Source organism: Rhyacophila brunnea, unplaced genomic scaffold (genome assembly GCF_057557595.1).
Source record: "Rhyacophila brunnea isolate RB1 unplaced genomic scaffold, BYU_Rbru_1.0 scaffold_16, whole genome shotgun sequence".
In the NCBI taxonomy this organism is placed as follows: domain Eukaryota; kingdom Metazoa; phylum Arthropoda; class Insecta; order Trichoptera; family Rhyacophilidae; genus Rhyacophila; species Rhyacophila brunnea.
In genome coordinates, this window is record NW_028232816.1 from 27,808,798 (window position 1) to 27,830,199 (window position 21,402).

The following is a 21,402-nucleotide window of genomic DNA, read 5'->3' on the forward strand; positions in this document are numbered from 1 at the left end:
CTTACAACGAAAACCATTTGCGTTTTTGTAGAGCTGTCTGTCGTTTCGTCAACTTGAATAGCTACGTAATTAGATTTTTTTATGTCACATCTAATTTCTTCTTGAGTGACTTTTAATATTGAATCTAGCAATTCGTTTTGGATAGTCTTCGAAATTCCTTTGAATGAAGTTGACCTTTCTAAATGCTCCTTCATAACAATATCTATTTCCTGCATGAAATTTATTAATCCACGAAATATACCAGGATTATCAGACTCTTTAGACTCATCATGGCCTCGTAAGGCCAACTCAAACGATCCGCAAAATTGAATACACTTTAAAATTTTTGTTAAAATTAAACGATTTTTATCGACAGTTTCATTGTGATCAGCAATTGATCTGCGGTATGCACTATCTAACTGAATTCGGATGTCTGTTGTTCCTAATAAAACAAAACTCATAGAATTATTTATGTGTGCTGTTGACTTGCTATGCTTTTTTATTTTTTCTTTAAGATGTTTTAGATCACCAACACCAAATGCTGTCCATTGCTTTTCATTTTTGCATTCAAAAATTAAACAATGAAAACAAAAAAATAAATTCCTTTCATTGCAACCACATATCCATTCACAAAAATGATAGCTTTTCTTGTTGAAATATCTGTTAACATCTTTGCTTTTCTCTTTTGTTGTTTGAATTATTTTCATATCCGGCATGTACCTGCGTAATATCTTCGCTTGTAGACGTTTATCATAGTTAAATGTCTCATTCTTTATTTCGTTTAAAATATAATCCACTGAATTAGACATTTTGTGTCAGTTCAAACAAATAAACCGTCGTAAATTCCACAAAACTTCACGAAAATGTAATAAATCACTAAAAACTAAACTTTGTGTGTAAATTCGTATAATAACTACACCAAAAACTTTTTAAATACGTTTAAAACAACCAAAAGGCATTTCAAAATTTCAAAAAGGTCAAAATTTGTCAACTGTCAGAACAAAATACAGTATACAATAATTTTCGGCGTGGCAGTAGCATGGGACTCCATAATTCAGTCGACTTTATCATTCTGTTTCGCAAAATTAGCTGAAAATATTTTTTGTTTCACACTCGGACAATGGGCAAGAGGCCTGTAATGCACGGATCTTTGGAACTCAAAGCGTCGAATATTGAATTTATCTTTCTCTGTCTAATGTATGAGAAATGAGAGAGAAAATTTTATAAAAATATTAATTTTGGGTCAAGAATTGAATTGTCCGGCAATTGGCGGGGAATTCTCGCCTATCGAGAATAAAAAAAAAAAAAAGCGTACGCCTTATAATTTCAAATCCACCGATTATTATTATATATGACATTGTAGGTAGATATTATTAATATTATTCTGTCGATTGTAAGGTATTTATTTTGGGAGGTCATTGACTAATTGACCTAAGGAGGGAGCCGCGCATGGGTAAGAGCGATGTTCTCTCTATTTTGTCGATGGCCCAGTATTGAACGGTAACAAGTCAAAAATTCGACATTTCGCGATATTGGTATCAAAATATTCGTAAAAATGAGCTCTTGCCAGTTTTGCACAGAAACAATTCGAAAAAAATAATTTAGATACCTTGAGAGCCAAAAAACCCATATGAAATTTTACAAACTTTCCAACAAAACCAGTTTTGTACAGATCCATTTCGAATTGTTTCCAATTAAAACTTGTCAAATCTTGTGTATTATAAAATATTCAAATATTAAAACATGATTATCTCAAAACTATGTTTTTTGAGTTGTTACTGTTCAATATTGGGCCATCGTTATGTTGGCTGTGTGCTGTAAAAAATCCTGTGAGATATTATGGACAAACGATATGAATAACACCAGAATTGAGATCTTTTTCTAGAAGCAGTCATTCATATCTTCATTTTACAATGACTTTCTAGCTATTAAGAATATTGTAGAATTCTAATTTATGTTATGCATAATATTATTAGGTCAATAAATCAGTAACGATGGCTGTGCGGCTTAAGATTCGGCCTATAGCGTCTTAGGTCCCAGGTTCAAATCCTGGGTCTGACAACTACACATATTGTTTTTCAATTTGTGTATGAGTCAGAGTGTGGACCTGATAGTATGAGCAAGTGGCTGACATCCATTTCTCATAAAAATAAAATCTGTTAATACAAACTTACACTCTGCGGAGGCCCATTTATGATCTTATTAAGATCGGACATGGTCGGAAAAAATAAGCCACCCAAGTCTTTCATTATTTCTGGGCAAGCAGAATGAAATTAAACAGTGTTGTAGGTAAACTACTAATAATATTGAGAGAGTCGTACCTATACAAGTAAATGTGTACCTAATTGCATTGTTTTAAACACAGATTATTTGATGTTCATATCTTACAATAATTATTCAACGTGATTATTGAGTATTGCAAAATCAGTTCTGTTGAGGTTATTTCTATTTTAATACCATATTGAGGTTTATTACTGATCAAATTTAATATGGTTTTGTTAGGATTTAGAGATTACAAGATAATATTTGTTTAGTGTATATTAATTTGTCAAACAGTGACAGGAAAAGAAACAATCGATATGACAAAAAAATATTTGAATAAAGAAAAGAACATCACATCATGTAAGGCAGTATTGCCAACTCTAGAAATGTCATAGACATAATGTCAATGTTTTTTTAAGATCACAATGCAATTATTAATTAGATAAATAATTATTACTTCATTGAGGAAGAAGTCAATGTTATTTTCCAAATTCAAGCAAGCAATGTGTGATTGTATTTACAGGTGATGCGACGGCACGGCTGCTTCCAATTAGTATTTTCCAGTTCCTGCACCGTATACGGCGAGCCGGAATCACTGCCTATTACTGAAAACCATCCGACAGGAACGATAACTAACGTATATGGCAGAACAAAATACTTCATAGAAGAGATGCTGAAAGACTTATCAGTGGCAGATAAAGTAATTAATATTTTAATGAAAATTAACAAAATTTTATATTACTAAAAGGTGCAAAATCCATAGAGCTAGGATGATCCATAGAGTCAGTCGTGTTCTGCCAATACATGACTTTTTTCAATAGATAGAAATGTAAAAAAAATATGTTGGTGATCGACTTTCCAAAATAGTTATAGGCAATATTATTCCTTTGATGATGATATCATTACGAGTATGATTAAGCTGCAGAGTGCAGTGGGAGGTCTCATACAGTGTCCTTTGATTGTACCAGATAAAACCTCCGCCAGAGTTGAGCACATTCCACATGTCACGCCGCCTTCTGTGGACACTTGGCCTACAACGTTTTATTCTTAATCCTGACTAAGATGGATGTGAACAAGTATACAAACTGTTCGAAAGTGTTATTTTTTGTTCTAAAATTGTATTTCGTTGTGAATGGAAAACATTGATGCTCTTGGTTTGGACTAGAGTTTTGAAATCTCCTGTTTGTCTTTAGTAAAATTCTTTCTAAATTTTGTGGCCATTTTCAATATGTCAGGAGTTCAACGATTATACTCTGTTCACTCTTCTTAGCCAGTAAATCAGTGGTTTTACAGTATTCCAGTCTACTTGAGCCTGCGAGTTAAGGTAGGGCCAATGGAAGAGTCATTAGCGCTGAAACGCCCTGATCAAAGAAAAAGATAAATTAATAGAATAGAAGAGCGGTATCTTTATAATAAATTAAAATGGTTCCGAGTTTTGAAAATGGGCACTGGTTATTTGAAGCATAATATCAACTTTATTATTGGAATCTTGTACCGTTACTGTACAATCATTGTTAATTTAAACAATTAGATGTTTAATATCAATTCAAGTCAAATATAATATTTGTGTCACTAAATTTCAAAACCCGCTATAACACTTTTTTGAAATAATTAAGATATATATATCGTTGGATTCGTTATTAAAATCTCTATATGAAAATTTTATCGCCTCTTTCAAAAGTCGCTACGATTAACTGTCATTTATGAAACAAAATCAATGTGTCTATCAAATCCCGCTATAACACTACTGAAACATTCAAAAACCTTTTTAGTTCAAAAAGTTTTTATTGATTTTCTCAACATAATGAAAGAGTGTTATAGCTGGTTTTGAAACTCAGCGACACATTTATAATGTAGGGAGGATGTTCCGAACTATGCAAATTAAACCCACGATAGACTTCAGAAACAATTACCCCGCTTATATTATACTTTTGTATAAATAGTCCTCCATAGGTCCCGATCCGAAACTTTAATTGTAAATATTACTTATAATTTTACACTGTAACAGCTGATAAAATTATATTATGTCACAGAAACTTTATACTAACTCTTTCCAATTCAATGTGACATGCTTAATTAATAATTAAAGCCGCGTTGACACGGTCCAAGTACGATCCAAGTACACTTGTATCGAGTGCCATCCAAGTGACAGCTTCATACTAATTATTCCTATGCAAGCTAACTTGGATGAGTAGGACCCGGTCCAAGTAGCTTGGATAGGAATAATTAGTATGAAGATGTCTCATACTAGTGCACTTGGATGGCACTCGGTCCAAGTGTACTTGGACCGTGTCAAAGCGGCCTTAATTATTAATTAAGCATATTACATTGAATTGGAAAGAGTCAGTATAAAGTTTCTGTGACATAATAATAATAATTATAAAACACAAGAGTGAAAAAAACATCTTTTATGAAATAATCATGCATAATAAATTTAAATATTTAATTATTGATTATTTGTTGGTCTGTTAATATTTTTTTTGGTTAATCTTAACAAATTACAAAAGAAAAACATTGTTTGTTAAAAAGATGGTAGGTTTAATAACATATTATTATTTCTAGTTTTTTTATTTGTTAATTCAAGGTGAATTGATTGATAAAATAACTATTTGCAATAATTTTCAACATTTTGTAAACGAGGTCTTGTTGTCAAATGTGCCCACAATGATGGAGCGGTTAATTCACGTCATGTTGTGTGTTAGGTTGAGTGAGTGGCTAACATTCATTTATCCTAAAAACAAAAAACTGTTAATACAACTACCACCTTGTGAAGAAACATGGTAAAAGAAAAAAATATTTTAATTTTGGTTCATGCAAATACAAATACCTATGTGATAACTGCTCCTGAATATCATCTTCTGTGTCATCAACGATGGCCGTTTTACTTCAGAGATGGGTCCGGGTAATAGCGCCTGTACACGTACGCGCATGGATTTACTTGCACCAATAGTGTGTATTTTAAACTATTGCGATAATAACTGTTTACACATAACGTGCTAACTGTCTCGCCTATTCTTCAAGAATAAGCGAGACACGATGTTGTCATTGTACAGTGCTATTTGATAGGTCATGAAAATCAGTTACAGTCAAAATGAGTCTGCGCGGTGTAGTTCGTTTTTTTTCGACAGTTCGACACAGTCCAGTTGCCGCGTGAAAGTCAGAAACTTCTGAACTTTTTTGATCCGTGCATACAATCTTACAACTTGTATGAAAGTACATGTTTACACATGCATTATTTTGTTATGTCCGCGATAATACGTACTGTCAGCAGTAAATGCATGCACGTGGAAATGGGGTATAAAGTCGATTAACTATTAATTCAGTCACCAAAATAAGAAGAAAAAAAAACAAGTGTCTTTATACAATACAATATACAGTCAAACTCGGTTATTACGATCTCGGATGTAATGAGGAAACATTTGTTGAAATTTGGTTTATGATTTTCTCCATACATTTATTCACTGTTATAATGAGCAACTTATCGAGCTAAAATACTGTTTATGGGTCGATCATTTAAAAATATTTCGACCCTAAGCAATAAAATCCGATAAGACAGGATGCCGCCGAGGGACGAATTAATTTTATGACACTAGTTAAGTGTCTAATTGTTGTTTTTGTTGACAGTAATGAAAAAGTATCCACTCACATGGTTGAAAAATTCAAGGTTTGTGAAGTCCGTAGGTACCTACCAGTGTTCGTTACAATAAACAACTTCTTTTGTAGTTTATGAAGGCCATGCTTGTTTCGGGGATGGTTTTCAGATTATTTTCGACGTTTTTTTGTTATGTGACCGCTCATTTAAAAATACCTATTCTCTGATATAACGAGTACCGTTTATAACGAGCAAATTCAGTCGGTCCCATCTTCCTCGTAATAACCAAGTTCGACTGTAATATAATTTGAATTAAATCTTTAAATTAAATTAAGTACCTACCTAACTTAAGTCACATCTTATAGTAAGTTAGACCTGGGGTTATAACCAATATGTATGAAGAGGTATTAACGTCAAGGAAATTTAGTGGATCGATTAATCTATAATGTAGGTAGGTAGTCAGTAAGTAATATTTGTTATTTTGTTTCATATAACCCAAAGGCGTGGAACATAATTGCACTTCGGTACTTCAATCCTGTGGGCGCTCACCAGTCTGGACTGATTGGGGAGGACCCCACCAAAGAATTCGCTAACATCATGCCGTTCATGGCGCAGGTGGCCCTCGGGAAGAAACCGGCTTTAACAATTTTTGGAAATGACTACGCAACAGAAGACGGCACAGGTATTCACATTATGGTATTAGTTTATGAAAATATCTTATGAGATATGATTATTATAAAATCTGGACCAGATACTATTTAGTATTAAACATTTTCTTGAAATACTATGTACGCAAATGTTGGGGCATAGTTCGAACACACACAAAGAAAAAGGCCCTTCAGAGAAAATACAATCTGAAGTCACAAAACTTCTTCTTTCTGACATTACAGCCCTGTGGGTTTTGGCCTCATCTAGCATCTGCCTCCATCCAGGTCTATTGAAAGCCAACTCCCCTCCAAAAGCGCTCTTGTGCGATCTGAAAGTGTCACAAGTTTCATCTTGCGTTCTGGATATAAACATTATATTTGATTTTTATCACAGTGAGTCGTAGTGTACTGACTGCTGGCGTTTTCCTCAAAGTCCACAAATACTTCTATTACGACATTTTCATTCTAGCCTATTATAGAGGTTTATTAACATTGATTGTCTGTCATTCTTACTACTTTTTCCAACTCTATATTGAAAAACAATGTGGCCAGTGGATCTCCTTGCCTGAGGCTTTTAATGCTTACAATGTCGTCAATGTCACATTTTGAAGCTTTCTAGCCTAACACTAGAGTCAGTTTTGAGAGGAATTCTAAACTATAGGAAAGAAAATATAAAATGATAATTTTATCCATGGTACTTTAATGAGATAAGGATTTCTTGCTTTAGCACTAGTAAATTCAGTTACCTGCGTAGTAACACTACACTCTGTTAGACTAATATATTATATTACTGTGTTAATTGATATTCTGTAATTACTTAATTGTAATTAACTGTCTATAATTATTTTATTATGTACTGCATACTAAATCTTACATACTGCATACTGTATTCTTTCTAACAAAGCTGAAAATTGTGGCCAATAAAAATGTCCGACCTGAACAAACATTATTTAGGTTGATGTTCTCCGGTTTTCAATTTGTCAGAATACATTTCCAGTACACACTATTGCCTGGTTCCATTGTTTATTGTCTGTCCATTATCCTGTCTATTATCCATCTGTCATTAAGTCCCGTTTACACGGTTCACTTTTGACGATCATCGTAGAGGAATCATCTGCAGTGACCCGTGTAAACGCACATTCATCTTCGAATCATTGAAAGTGATCATCCGGAATCGAAATCGAATAAAGTTAAACATGTTCTACTTTTTGATCACTGCGGATGATTTCAAAAGTGGCGCGCATGCGCACACGCCACTGCCCATGCCACGCATGCGTACTGCACACCTGACTACTGTCATCATATTATTTACACAAGTACGTAAACTGTCATTCTGAATTGAAAACATACCGGTTACATAAATACTCCCATGATATAACGTCGCATTACCCATGGTTTTATCCACCAACGCCTCTTTCCTATTCCTCTTTCTCTTGATGATATTTCTGCATTCATATAACAAATAATCACAAATTGTTTGAATTCCAAACTGCATCGATATTTCATTTGACGCAATTTTGAAATGATTTGAGTATTTCACTTTCGGTGACACGTGTAAACAAGCAGTATGCAATTCCCGGCGGATGATCGTCCGCGATGATCATTCGCAGTGACTCGTGTAAACTAGCCTTTACTTGTAAACTTTAGATGTAATGACAATTTCATGCACTTACTGAATATATTAATGGTATCGTAGGTATCCACTTCGGGTTTTTACACTTTTTATACTCGAAGCTTTAAGGTTTTTACCTTCTTTTATTGTATTAATTTATTATATAAGCGAGAATTAACTATATTCGTTGTCAGTGTGTATTTACCAACTGATGAGACGACTCATATGGAATAAATAGTACAAAACTTACATCAATTAGAATTTTTATTCTCAATGTGTTTAGAACACCTCCCCCTTCAGAATTGATTAGACGGAAGAGTATACTAAATCTATCTTCTATTACTATTCTAGGTGTACGAGACTACATTCATGTAATGGATTTGGCGAGTGGCCATGTGGCGGCGTTAAAACTGCTGAGTTCAACACAACTAGGCTTAAAGGTAAGTTTTTTTGTGATTCATATTTCAAATTCTTCTGTTAATTTTTTTATCGTAGAGGGCCTCAAAATGTCTATGCACGGCAACATCCACTCTTAAACGCAAATGGGTCTTTGCTTTCAAATAGTTTTATACAAAGTTTTTGAAGATAACCGTTAGAATCAGGAATATGACGCCACCAGGTAGGATTGTTAGTGAAGTGATGATAAATAGCTGGTTCACGAGTTCACAAGTGGCTACCAAAGGTCATGGTAATGCTCTGATAGTAGTATCTGAAAGGTTAACTTTAAAAGAATAGAAACCATTTAATATTAGAATCATGTCCAATTTGGTTATATTTATTGCAACAAAGGATTTATTGGTCAATAAACAGTAGTTGTAGAGGCATGATTTCGAAAAGAGACCCATAGATGGCGCTGCCCATTGAGTGGATATCGCAAGCATTATGGAGAAGGATTAAACCCTATGTTAACTCTATAATTTTTAATCACAATCTTACAGTCAGTCAGCTTAGTCTGATTAGCTCTGACCCTTTTGATCATACAGGTCTTCTAATCTGAAACTAAGCACCTTACACTATCGAGATTCGTTTCTAGTTTTAAGTGTGGTTATCTCGTTGGGCTGAGCAAGTCATCTTATCTATTTTCGTATTCCGTTTGAAGTATTCTCTGTTATTATTGATTAATAACTCATTTAGTGCTAACACCGCGACTGGCGCATTTGGAGTACTTGGCCATTTACTTGCACCAATAGTGTGCATTTTAAACTATTGCTATAATAACTGTTTACACGTAAAAGTGCTGACTGTCTCGCCAATCTCATTCTTCAAGCGTAAGCGAGACACGATGTTTTCATTGTATGGTACTATTTGACAAGTTGTGAAAATCGTTTAACCTAAAAGTGAGTCTCTGCGCGGTGTAGTTCGTTTTTTTTACCGTCAGGTTCGCCACTATGGTTCTACTGCGCAGGCGCAGATATCGTACAGTCCAATTGTCGTGCGAAAATTCAGAATCTTCTGAAAATTTTTCATCCATGCATGCAATGTTGTAATTTGCACGATAATATGTGTTTACAACTGCATTTTTTTGTTATGGCAGCAGTAAATCCATGAACTTGTAAACGTAGTATAATGTTAGAACCAATCAATTATGCTTGAAACACAAAAGCATTGTTTTCTTTAAATAATGAAATATGGAAATAGACTGCACATATCGTCGGTGTTTTGTAAAAAGGGCGAATTAACCAAAATGCTACTTTACAGGAGGAGGATTTTTAACTTTTGACATTTATTTGTTTTTTACCTGTAGATGATTATAAATATCTATCAAGTTTATAATAAAGCTTAGAAAGAATACTGTCATTATAATAAGTATTATTATATAACATTTTAAAAGGCCTAATATGTCACATTTGCTTTTTATTTCGTAATTTTAATTAATTTAATTTTAGTCGATTATCGTTTTTAAGTACTTTCCTGTGGAGATAAAATTCGCCGTTTTTACACAACGAAACTAGTGGGGTACATATTGTATTTTCATTAAAATCTCGATTTCGCCAAAATGGTTGATTCGCCCTTTTTACAAAACACCGACGATATAATATGGAATATAATTAAGATTGTATTTATATTAAATGCACCAGAAATTAAAAAAATTGTGATGTCCAGAACATATTAAATAGTAAGTAAATTGAATATTAAAATTATTTTATCATTGAATTTAACAGGCGTATAATCTGGGAACGGGGAAGGGTGTGTCCGTCCAACAATTAGTGGACGTCTTTGAACGAGTAACGGGGGCTCATGTTCCACTGAAGATAGAAGGGCGAAGGGCTGGAGATATTTGCGCCATGTGGGCGGATCCTAGCCTTGCTAAAGCGGAGCTAAACTGGACCAGCAAGTTATCGCTGGAGGACATGTGTAAGAAAACTATTTTTTCTCATACTGTATTCATTACTATTTTTCACTTGACAGTATTAATTAACAAACAATGGTTTTTTAATAATCAGCAAACATTTGGATTAAACAATTAAATTAAACTCCGCAATGTATTAGACTAACACTTATAGTGCGAAATCTTTACGGTGATAAGCGGCGGCTTGGAGAACTAGATCCCCTCCTCTTGCGTTTCAGTACTAACAATACTTCAAAATCGAAAACCATAGACAAGATATGACACGAGCACCGCTGCCAGGTGTTAAAGATTTCGCAGTCTAATTGCATGGTGTTGACTTTCAGCAAAAAACTGTATTATTCTTTATATTTTTGTGTAGATATAAACTTACAGTTCTCTGCAGTTGACAAAATAGTTATAGTATTTGTTCACAGGTGACGCTGTTAATTTATAATAACATTACACATTAAGTGTGATCGATTAGAAAAGATCTAAATTAATGGGTTGCCATCATGCATGTAAGCGTTAAGATGGAATATAATTGAATATTTAAGATAGGTACAGAGTCGTGAAGCCACTGAGCCAATGTTTGTCTCATAGCTTTTTAAGCCCAGTCGCACATTGAAAATCGTCTCGTCCGGGATAATAGTCATAAATCAAAATTGAGCGCAACATGCAACTTTCTGATGTGCATATAGCAAGGCTTTGCGAGGACAATGACATCACTCACCAAGCCAAAATGAATGACGAAGTGTGACATTTTGGGATTATACCTGCGCTGCATGTCAGGTGAAAATAGTTGCATGTGCCTTCAGATGTTTTTTTCAAACTAAAAAGTCGCATTCGACCAATCTGCGGAGCTCTATTTGGCAACGTGTGTTTTATGAATGACGATGACGTCACATCAACGTTTTCGACATGTTGCGGGCGAGACGAGTTTTTATGTGAGAGCCGGCTAAGAGTGGTGAGGCACATAGTGCAAGGTGTGTATAACATAATTTTAACAATGATGAAATTTATTGTTTATTTCAACCACAATTATCTTATTTTTGTTTTACCTTTATATTAGGCTGTCATCTAAATTGTATGATCATTTTGAATTCAGGTGCAGATTTCTGGAGATGGCAGACCATGAACCCCGATGGCTATACGAAAAAATACAACAAAATCAGCTCGTGCAACGGCCACGCTAAATGAAACCACTCTATGGTTTCAAACCATCGAGTAAACTGCAAACAAGTACTTACAACTACATAGTTTTTGCTATCCTCTATAAAAAGTATTTATTGATTTTTTACGCACTTATGGTTAAGAATACATTCCATTCAATTTGCCATTCAAAAATTGACACGTCACATCTTGCGTTATTTTTAATTAGATTACATATTTTGAAAAATAATAAACCTAAATGGATTTGTGTTTAAATTTTCATTAGGCCAGTAATACATATTATGTATTTATATTATTATCCATACATATATATTATTTGAAATAAAAAGACATTTAAATAAAACATTGCTTTTTATTAAGTAACAAAGATAAAACAATTTTGACCTTTGAGAGTATTAACATAATATGAAATAATCATTTGACGATATTTACTGAAAACATAATCTATATTGTAATATAAACACACCGCGAAGCTTGATAGTTTTGACAGAAAATAAGTCATAATCATAGGAGTGGGATCAGTGAGATAGGCTTGATATAAATCATGTCAGGAATAGAAACTATACCAAGAATCAAATTCGACCTGTGTAATTCGTACACACTAGAAGAAATGGCATCTGTGCATGTTCAAGGTTAAATTGTTCGACTAAAATTATTAGGATAGGCTTTTTTGGATAATATTTCATTTAGCTTGTGAGTTCCAATAAATGTCACCACTGGTTTAATGGGATAGAAATACAGAAAAGATTAATAAACAGAAATGTTAAAGCTATCGCCACGGACGAACGTTTTGAAGCAGGGTATTTTATGATGGTCAGGCCATAAAACCCAAGTATATCAAATCGTGTCGACTGCACTCAATATTTCTTCTTCTTCTCCTTCTTTCACCCTGCCGTGCCCCAGCATTGGAGCATAGGGCAAGCACAAGTTCGCACCACTTCCCTCGGTCTATTGCCAATTCTTACGCCTCCCGCAATGCCAGACTTGCAGCGCGTAAATCACTTTTGTAGTACCACTGCAGGATGATGGAGGGCCGGCCGCGGCAACAGAACCTTTGAGGCTGTGCCACGAACTCGAGTATTTGTAACGCGGTCGTACCAATGTACCCCTAAGATTCGGCGGAGACATCGAATCTCAAAGCTCAAAAACCTTTGAAGCTTAGTAAGATACCATGTCTCACATCCATACAGGAGCACAGGTAAAACGCACGCATTGAACAAACACTCAATATTTAAGGGACGTTATATTTACGCGACAAACTTTAGTGCATATTATTAGGCAGATGTTTGAATCTGGAGTTCGCTGATAATGGAATCATTTGTATGTTTGGCAATCCGCGAAAGTCTCAGCATTCGCCCTCATTACCATATTTTAAATATGTCTAGTTTCTGTCTTTCTCATGCCTTAATCACCTCGTATATAGACCTATATACAGATTGGGAAGACTAGAGATCATACTAGATACATTTCAGTCGCTTTGGCAACTATATATTTCAGACTATTTTTTGATATATAGTGATGTATGTTGCCATCTCAACGGTTCTAACCCCAAACTTGTTGTATTTGGTAACAAATATCTGGCGAAAATCTCCAGACAATGATGATCTTTTTTCAAAAATGGTAGAAATAAATCTGAAACAAAAAGTACGGAAACATTATAGTAACAATCAAGGCAGCTCTCGTGGAGAAGTGGGTAAGGCGCTGGCCTTCTATCAGGTAGCTCTCGGTTCGATTTCTGGTGAGGACACAATACATTTATGTGATTTTCTGAAAGAATAAGTGTTTGCAATTGTTTCTCTTCTATTTCCAAATACACTACTGTTGCACTTCACTACTGTCATAGAGCCTCATGGCCTGTTGTAGTATTAAAAAGAATATATGTATATATTTTATTTTTTCATTAGATTAAATAATTTGTGGTTGTAAATTCTACATAACTGTTTTCAACATTCTGTAAATATGATCTTCTCAAATGATCTATTATTACTATTCCAAGAACCAAATTTGATCTTTCTTTATGTTTAGTAATGTTTTTACTGATTGATGAATGACCAGTCAGGCCAAACGGTTAAAATTATATATATTGCCATGACCTTGAATATACACCATATCCATGGGATACAATCCAATGTTAGGAATAGCAGTAACATCTCGATGTGGTGATGTGAAAACTGCTCCTAACTCATTTTATGTCACTTGTACTCATTTAATCCCGAGTACCTCAGATATTCTTCTTTTTTTTAGACCATGTCCGATCGTAATAGGATCATATGGGCCTCGACAGAGTAAAGGTTTGTATTGACAGATTTTGTTTTTTTTTTTTACGAGAAATGGATGTCAGCTACTTGCTCAACCTATTATGTCCATACCCTGACACACACAAATTGAAAAACAATGTGTACTTGCCAGACCCAGAATTCGAACCTGGGACCCACGGCGTGATACTCCAACGCTTAAGCCGTGCGGCCACCGTGGGCGTATGATATACGATATACTAATTAATATTTGCAATTGTTACCGTTTATCGGAGGTTTGTGAGAATGCAGAGCGCTGGGTATGCTGACAATTATTTTACCGTCAGTTTCTTTCAACGCTGTTTCGTCTTCCATATTCGAGCCAATGATAATCCGTTCAAAGGGCTGTTTACCATTTCCTCCTGAAAACGGACAAACTGGTTCACCAGACTTAGTCACCTGAGAGAGAAGAAAATATGAAATAAAACGAAGGTACAAGTGGTGAAGGGTGGAAATAGGCTGTTAAGATCCGACATAAATAGTGCACATTAAACTTTGTCAGTTATTTGTATTTGTTTTTAATGAACTCAGACTACAATTTACAGATGGTGTTGGTAAGTTTTTAAAAATTAATTAAACCTTGCCTCAACTAAACCATAATAGTTTTGGTATGTTATGGGCGATTCAACTAAATAATGTGCACTTTTTCATTCATACTTATTTGTTTTCGTTGAATTAAGAATATGAAACCCCATGCCATTTTTAGGTAATTGCTTTTTGTTTAAAATAAAGATGTTTATTCTTTTAATTGGTACAGCAAGTAGGGTCTCCAAATGGTTGAAACCACCTTTAGCTACATCCCCTGTTCATTTTAGTTGAAGTAATAAACTTATCGTAAACGCTATCAGGGTATTGGAAAACTAAGCTATAAAGTCAGTTGTGATGTTAAAAATTACCTTCATCCAATACCATGTCGCTACACGTCTCACCGCCCACTTGGCAAACATCTCATCAATAACAGCCCTCACATGATCCTCGCAGTTGGTGCACCAGACTGCCACTATTGCTGCAGTGGACAGGATCGGCGCAATTGGAATGTCTTTGATTTCGTCGTTATATAGCATGTCATAACTGGAATACACAAAAAATTACTTGACAGTGCAAAAAGTTACAAAACAATAGTTACGAATGGTAAGTTGGTGTTTTTACCCCGAAAGCGACGCATACATGATTTCATAGGATATTTCCAGGGAACTCAGAAATAATGGGAACTGAAATACCTAACGGATAAGGAGTAGCAGGTAACTGATCAAGAGTAAGAAATAACCTGGAATAAACTTAAACACGTGTCAAGAATAAAAATTTATTTTAACACATTCGATTAAATGTATGGCAATCATTGAACTGATTTACAGATGTTTCTATTTATAGACATGTCTGCAGTGACCAAGGCCAGGGTAAAAAACGTGATTGGTGGGCGATCTTTTATTTTAGCCAAATAGAGGTGGTCATTGTTTGTCATTTTGCGTTACGGCTATAATGTTACTATCATGTTTTGTTACTGATATTTTTCATTCATATTTTTATAAAATTTGTAAATTTTGTTTTTAAGTTTTTTTTTGTTAATACCTGTTCAAAAAAAGTCACCGCAAAGAGAAATATTGCCAGTCCAAAAAAAGGGAATATTCTCGAAAAAGTAAAAGAACACATTGACATAATATGCACAATCCAATTTGTATGGCTTTATAAAGAATACATTTATATATGTTACGCCGAATGTGCAAAATCGACTATTACATGAAATGGGCAAAATTTTGCCTAATTCCTGTAATAGTCAAGCCCGTTGCCTTATTCATGAATTAGGTAAATTATCTGCCGAGTGCGTGAATTCGTCAGGGTATGGAATTCTTAAACTGTCAACATGACAGTAAAAAAAGTAAATTTAATATGGATGCTTTATTAGTTATAATTGGACATAATTAGGTTAGGCAAATTAGTTGCAAAAAACACCACCGTAGCGCTACTATCTAATATGCTCAATGCATGAACTAGGCAGAAAAATGACTGCCGAATTCACGCACTCGGCAGATATTTTGCCTAATTCATGAATAAGGCAACGGGCTTGCATTTTTCATGATTTACGCAAAATTTTGCCCATTCATGTAATAGTCAATTTTCCACATTCGGCGTAACATATATATAAATTTTTCAATATCTCCAATTTAAGAGCGTACTTCGGTGAAACAGCAAATAATTTGCAACGGTAGGTGCGACGAAATTTCGCACTCGTCGCCTGGACTCGCCAATCGGAGACTGACGGTCGAGGTGTGTGCACGTCGATTTGTTTTGTCATGGCGTCGGATGAATATATTCTTAAATCATGTAAAGATGCCTAAAAAACTTTATGTATGTACTTGAAAAAGAAAACATGTCAATGAATATACTATTATTATTAGTAATATAACAATAAACAATATTAAATGGACGCATGTTGAATTTTTATGACAAATTATATTTCGTTCGGCAAGCGTCATTTGCACAATCCGTGCATCGCCTAGCCACGATCTTTCCTCAACTTATAGCCTTATGTTCTCCCCCTATTTATGTTTTTTTGGTCAGTCCATTTACAAAATGTAAAATTCGGGTTTCACTGTGTGTGTAAAACAGTGTCAGACGAAATAAACTGTAAATATTGTTAAACTGTAACGTTTTTTGTTTCTTACAAGACAATACTAACGATCCTAATAACAATGACCATTAGGCCATGTGCATTCAATAACCACTTGCGGATGCGAAAGGTTGCAATAATTTGTAGGTGAGCTCTCGTAGTTATAGGTGCAGACAAGGTGTTCATTGTTCGATTCAAAGTGTGGGGTGTCTGGGTATGAGAAATGTACCCAAAAAATACAAGGGTCGAAGCGATGAGGAGTATAAGAAGTAGACAGGGTAAACGCGGAAGTCAGTCTTCCCGTCGCTTTAAAAAAAATCAATAATAACAATATGTACCATTTTTCTGCGAAAATCTTAAAATTGTAGGTACGAAATTAGTAAGCTATTAATAACCTCAAGTCAGCTTTAGCCTTCTTTAATCTCCTGATGTATTTATTCCACCATGGCGGATCCATAACCACCAGATCAAAAGATTGATTGTCGACATTAGAGATTGTCTTTCGTACATCACCAGAAATGAATCTGAAAATAAACATACAGCCTATCATGAATAATTACATTATTAAAAAAGTATCAGACCTGCGTTCCACTCCGTCTGAGGAACAAAAGTTGGCTTCTAGCGCTTGCAAATTCGAATTACGCTGCTGATAAAAGTAAAGATGTTCCGAGGCGCCCCCGGATTGCAATGTTGTGTGTCAGTCTCCTTCGGTACAAATAGTTTTCCAATAAGTATGTCCCAATATACATAATATTATGTAGGTATGTTGTACTTTACCTAATAAGTAAATTGGAATGGGTAAAATGATATAAATCAATAATTTATGCTCATTTTCGAATTGAATTGATAGATGTTGTAATCCCCTCCATTTTCGAAAGTGAAAAGATACTGTCACTTTTATTTTTTTTCGTCTGGGTTCGGGACTTGGAGGTGGACAAATAACATACCGGAATTGTGGTCAGAAGCGACGAGTTTTATTTGCGTTAATATCTACTAGGTTACTACATTTTATATAATTTTTTTTACGGAAGACGAAATGTATATGTTTACGATTTGGCTGTCTGCAGCGTTCTGTCGCGCCAAAAAAATACCGCCCCTTACGAAGCGTTGTTGTCAATATGAAATTTTGCCGCCAACCATGTACAACGTTGCCGGTTTATTATTATTTATTTTCGTAATCAACCCTTACTATTTGTCGGCTTGGTACCGATTAAGGCTTCTCCAGATTTACAGAGACACCCCCAAATGGGGACCATTTGGGAGTGTAACAATGTGTATAAGTGAATAATAAGAGAGAGTAGTGAAACATGGTATGGAAAAGTGAATGTTGGGTATAACGCAGAGAGACCACACAAGAAACCAATGGATAAGGAAGCAGCAGAGTATGAATTGACAAAAAACTGGACACTACTCTTGGGAAATGGATAACCACTGAACGAAGATGACGAAGAGAAGTGGAAAAAGGTAATAGAGGCCTTCGTCCAACGGTGGATTGACCTCAGCTGATGACGCTATGTTAACAATCGTATTGTATCTAGGCTTGTTTGTTAGTAGAGAGAGTGCCTCGCTACTTGTACAGGGTTTTACGTGTGTTATATTAAATCTTACACCCATGTAGATGACTCCAGTAAAGGGCCAAAACTTCATCAAGACAGGAGTAGATATTTCAACCTTAGTCATCTAATAAAATCTATTATAAAAGTGAAACATTCAGATATATGGTTGCATTCAAAGGGACAGAGTTTTAATAATTTGTAAAGTTTAATAATTATGTATTATACAAACCTGCAGTTGGGCGGTATCACTATATCAAAATTTTTAAAGTGCTGAAAGATGGCTTGCGGTGAATTATTTCCACCATCAACGATACCAAGTTTTCTCATGATTTCCGTGGAGGAGGAGCATTCCCCAGCAGCCGTCCGCGCTACCAAATTGTTATCATCCGTTCCTGTTGGACCCTCTTCAAATAAATTATTGCTTTTGGAAGAATTCAGAATCTTTGTGAAGTTTTGTTTAATCAGTATTGCCTGAAATATGATAAAAGCATTGATATTCAAGAAACTTTTCTTCTGCCAAATGGAGGTTTCCGTGGTTATCAAAATCGCAGAAATGAGACTTAATTTGTCATGAATGCTATTTATTCTTTACAACAAACAATGAATGCCTTTCAAGTTTGTATGGAACTGAGTAGGGGGTCCTTTTTTAGCTTCACCCTCATATATAGTGGCCTTCGTAGACCAGTGCATAAGGCAGTGGCGAAGGGTGGAGGTAGGCTGTTAAGATACAACATAAATAGTGCACACTGAACTTCATTAGTCATACGCATTTGTTTTCATTGGACTACAAATTGCAGATAGTATTGGTTAGTTTTTAAAATTCAATTAAACCCTGCGTAAACCAAGCCATAATAGATAATACTCAACAAATATTCGTCTATTTATAGAATATCTAAAATTATACCATTAAATCATACATAATTTTAGATATTTTATAGATAGAAGAATATTTTTTATCGATTATGGTTTGGTTAGACAGAGCCTAATGAATTACAAAAAAACTAATTAACACCATCTGTAGTAATATTATGTATTCTTAATTTAACGAAAACAATTAATAAATGTGACTGAAAACGTATGTACTATGTTTGTCGGATCAGCCATAGCATACCTAAACTATTATGTTTTGGTTTAGGCACGGTTTAATTGAATTTTAAAAACTAACCAGCATCAACTGCAATTTGAAGTCATAGTTCAATGGAAACAAATAAGTATGACTGACAAAAGTTTAGTGTGCTCTATTTATGTCGGATCTTAACAGCTTACCTCCACCCCTCACCACTGGTGTAAGGCACTGGTCTACCGGCCTTGGGGTTTCCGGAATCAATTCTCAGTGAGGTTACAATATATTTATATGACTTTCTCAAAGCCTGGGTTTTTATGTTATCGTTTCACTTCTATTATTACACTTTTGTCATTGGGCTTCATGACCTGTTGTAATGTTAAAAAGAATATATATGTAATATGTACATATTTCTATAACAATAATTACATAGGCACTCGTCTCTATAATATAATGGTTACATTGGTTACATGTAAATTGTACGTAAAACATTTCACTGTCGCACAGTTTGTCATGAGCTTTCTTATCGAAAAGAGATGACCGTATAGTATACGGTCTACAGTTTTATTAGATTCAATATGAACAACCGGTTAACTGCCGAAAACGTCTTTACGCACTGTAATTACATCAATTCTTACGTTAATTACTATCAATTAACTAATTGCGGCATAGAAAGGATTAATTCAATTTTCGTAGCTGATTTTGGCAAAATTCATAAATTCAAGAATGAAAACCTAACCTAAAACAAATAATCCAGTAAGTTTATCAAATTTGTTTGCTGCTGTAAAGTGTAAACCGACAAGAACCGTGTTTTATTTAGACATGAATTTTATGTCAGTACTATTCGACCCAAAGATGTTGGACGGTCTTTAATATACGGCCATTTATTTCCGACACAAAATTACTCGGTGAAGTGTGATACGGCGAACTGCATACGTACAAGTTTCCGGACACGCTTCAGTTTTCTTCAACATCTTTGGGTAAAACGTTTTGAACCTTTAACAGAAAATAAAGTACAACAGATTCAGAAGAATTGCAGTGTGGCTCTTATGAGTATGATTCTTGTTATCGGAAGCATTTTATTCCCCGAATCGTCACAAATGTATCACACATTACTGTCTATTGCAGGGGTCGTCAACCTTTTCAGACTATGGGGCACATATTAAACTTTTAGTTTTAACAATAGGGCATGTGTTGTAGAATCCAAGTCTACAGATTTATGGTACCTATGAATTATTCCTTCAAATTTTTAAAACTCTGGCCATTGGTCAGCCATGAACTTCTTTATTTTGTCAGGTCAGCATATTTGTGCAACAATGACGTTTTACTTGATACTTTAAAATTCTTAAAATAGTACATAAGTACAAACACTATGAATAAGTTGGATGAGTAAATTTCTATTTGAAATTGGCTAGTATGTTACCTCGCGACCCAGTTCCACAGATGCTTTCTTCGCGAGTCGTTTTCTCTTTTTTCTAGTTGCAGGGGATTCATCGATTACTGGAGACGTCGGCGAGGGATTTGAATTAAAAGGAAATTTAATCTCAAATAGATCATCTCGAAATACATATTCTACCATTTCGAGTTCATTTAAAGTGGCTTTATATATTTTAGAGACGTAATCTTTGTGGCACAGAATCCAACCTTCGTCAGAGACATGCAGAATACTCATTTCTCTTTATAGAGATTTCAATAAATAATGAATTGTTATTTGCATATTTTATACGATGCAAAAGCTGTTTGAAATTATCGCTTTGTTTTGACGTTTAAGTGTTGCTATAAACACTATAGACTAAATAAACACTATGGGGCTGTATTACGATATTCAAAATAGCATACCTAGTTCAAATAAATCTAATCAAAACAACCCAATCAAATTCGGCCTTCAAACAATCTCTTAGTAAAGTCCTTTTCCAAGGAACGACAACGATTTAAATTGTATATTATTAATCAAAAAACAAATACGATTACAAATTTATGCATATAATCAAATTAAAATTCTAAAAGTAAAGTTGATTTATTAAAATAGCGTATTAATATTTTATTTTTGATAGAATATAGTTTGTTAACTAGACGCTTACAAAAGTACTATATTAGTTGTTTTGACTTTGATAAGCTACAAACTAATACTTTTAATTATGCATAACGTAATTTTTTTTTTAAAACGTTATAATAATAGATGATTTTATTACAATACTTTATTTATCTTTGATTAAAGTGCATGCTATTTTAATTTTATTATTATTACAAAATAGTTATTCTTTTCAGATAAAAATTGAAGGTTTTACAA

The 21,402-nt window shown here is 34.4% G+C and overlaps 2 protein-coding genes across 3 annotated transcripts in view; one reads left to right on the forward strand and one right to left on the reverse strand.

Annotated features, from left to right (window-relative positions):
• LOC147074582 (UDP-glucose 4-epimerase-like) overlaps positions 1-11,926 on the forward strand; it is a 31,590-nt gene extending 19,664 nt beyond the window's left edge. For both annotated transcript variants that reach the window (XM_085944103.1, XM_085944102.1), the window contains 5 exons: positions 2,765-2,941; positions 6,335-6,515; positions 8,444-8,532; positions 10,255-10,447; positions 11,527-11,926. In XM_085944103.1, coding sequence (XP_085800229.1) covers positions 2,765-2,941; positions 6,335-6,515; positions 8,444-8,532; positions 10,255-10,447; positions 11,527-11,618 — 732 coding nt within the window. In that variant the 3' untranslated portion in view covers positions 11,619-11,926. The remainder of the gene's footprint in view (positions 1-2,764; positions 2,942-6,334; positions 6,516-8,443; positions 8,533-10,254; positions 10,448-11,526) is intronic.
• Positions 11,927-11,931: 5 nt separating this feature from the next.
• On the reverse strand, positions 11,932-20,873 carry Mettl4 (Methyltransferase like 4). Its single transcript, XM_085944104.1, has 6 exons — positions 20,536-20,873; positions 18,279-18,520; positions 16,889-17,017; positions 14,782-14,956; positions 14,110-14,284; positions 11,932-13,223 (listed from the first exon to the last, which is right to left on the reverse strand). Exons 1-6 carry the CDS (start codon positions 20,782-20,784, stop codon positions 13,090-13,092), a joined length of 1,104 nt encoding a protein of 367 aa, XP_085800230.1. The 5' UTR covers positions 20,785-20,873; the 3' UTR covers positions 11,932-13,089.
• Positions 20,874-21,402: the final 529 nt, after the last annotated feature.

What these genes read in the sequence shown, in the direction of transcription:
- Mettl4 (XM_085944104.1), bottom strand. Translation starts at nt 20,784, where the DNA reads ATGAGTATTCTGCATGTCTCTGACGAAGGTTGGATTCTGTGCCACAAA. An exon ending in AAGGCTAAAGCTGACTTGAG is followed by an intron (nt 14,957 to 16,888) that starts GTTATTAATAGC and finishes TGTGTATTCCAG; the next exon opens with TTATGACATGCTATATAACG. An exon ending in CGACATGGTATTGGATGAAG is followed by an intron (nt 14,285 to 14,781) that starts GTAATTTTTAAC and finishes CTTCTCTCTCAG; the next exon opens with GTGACTAAGTCTGGTGAACC.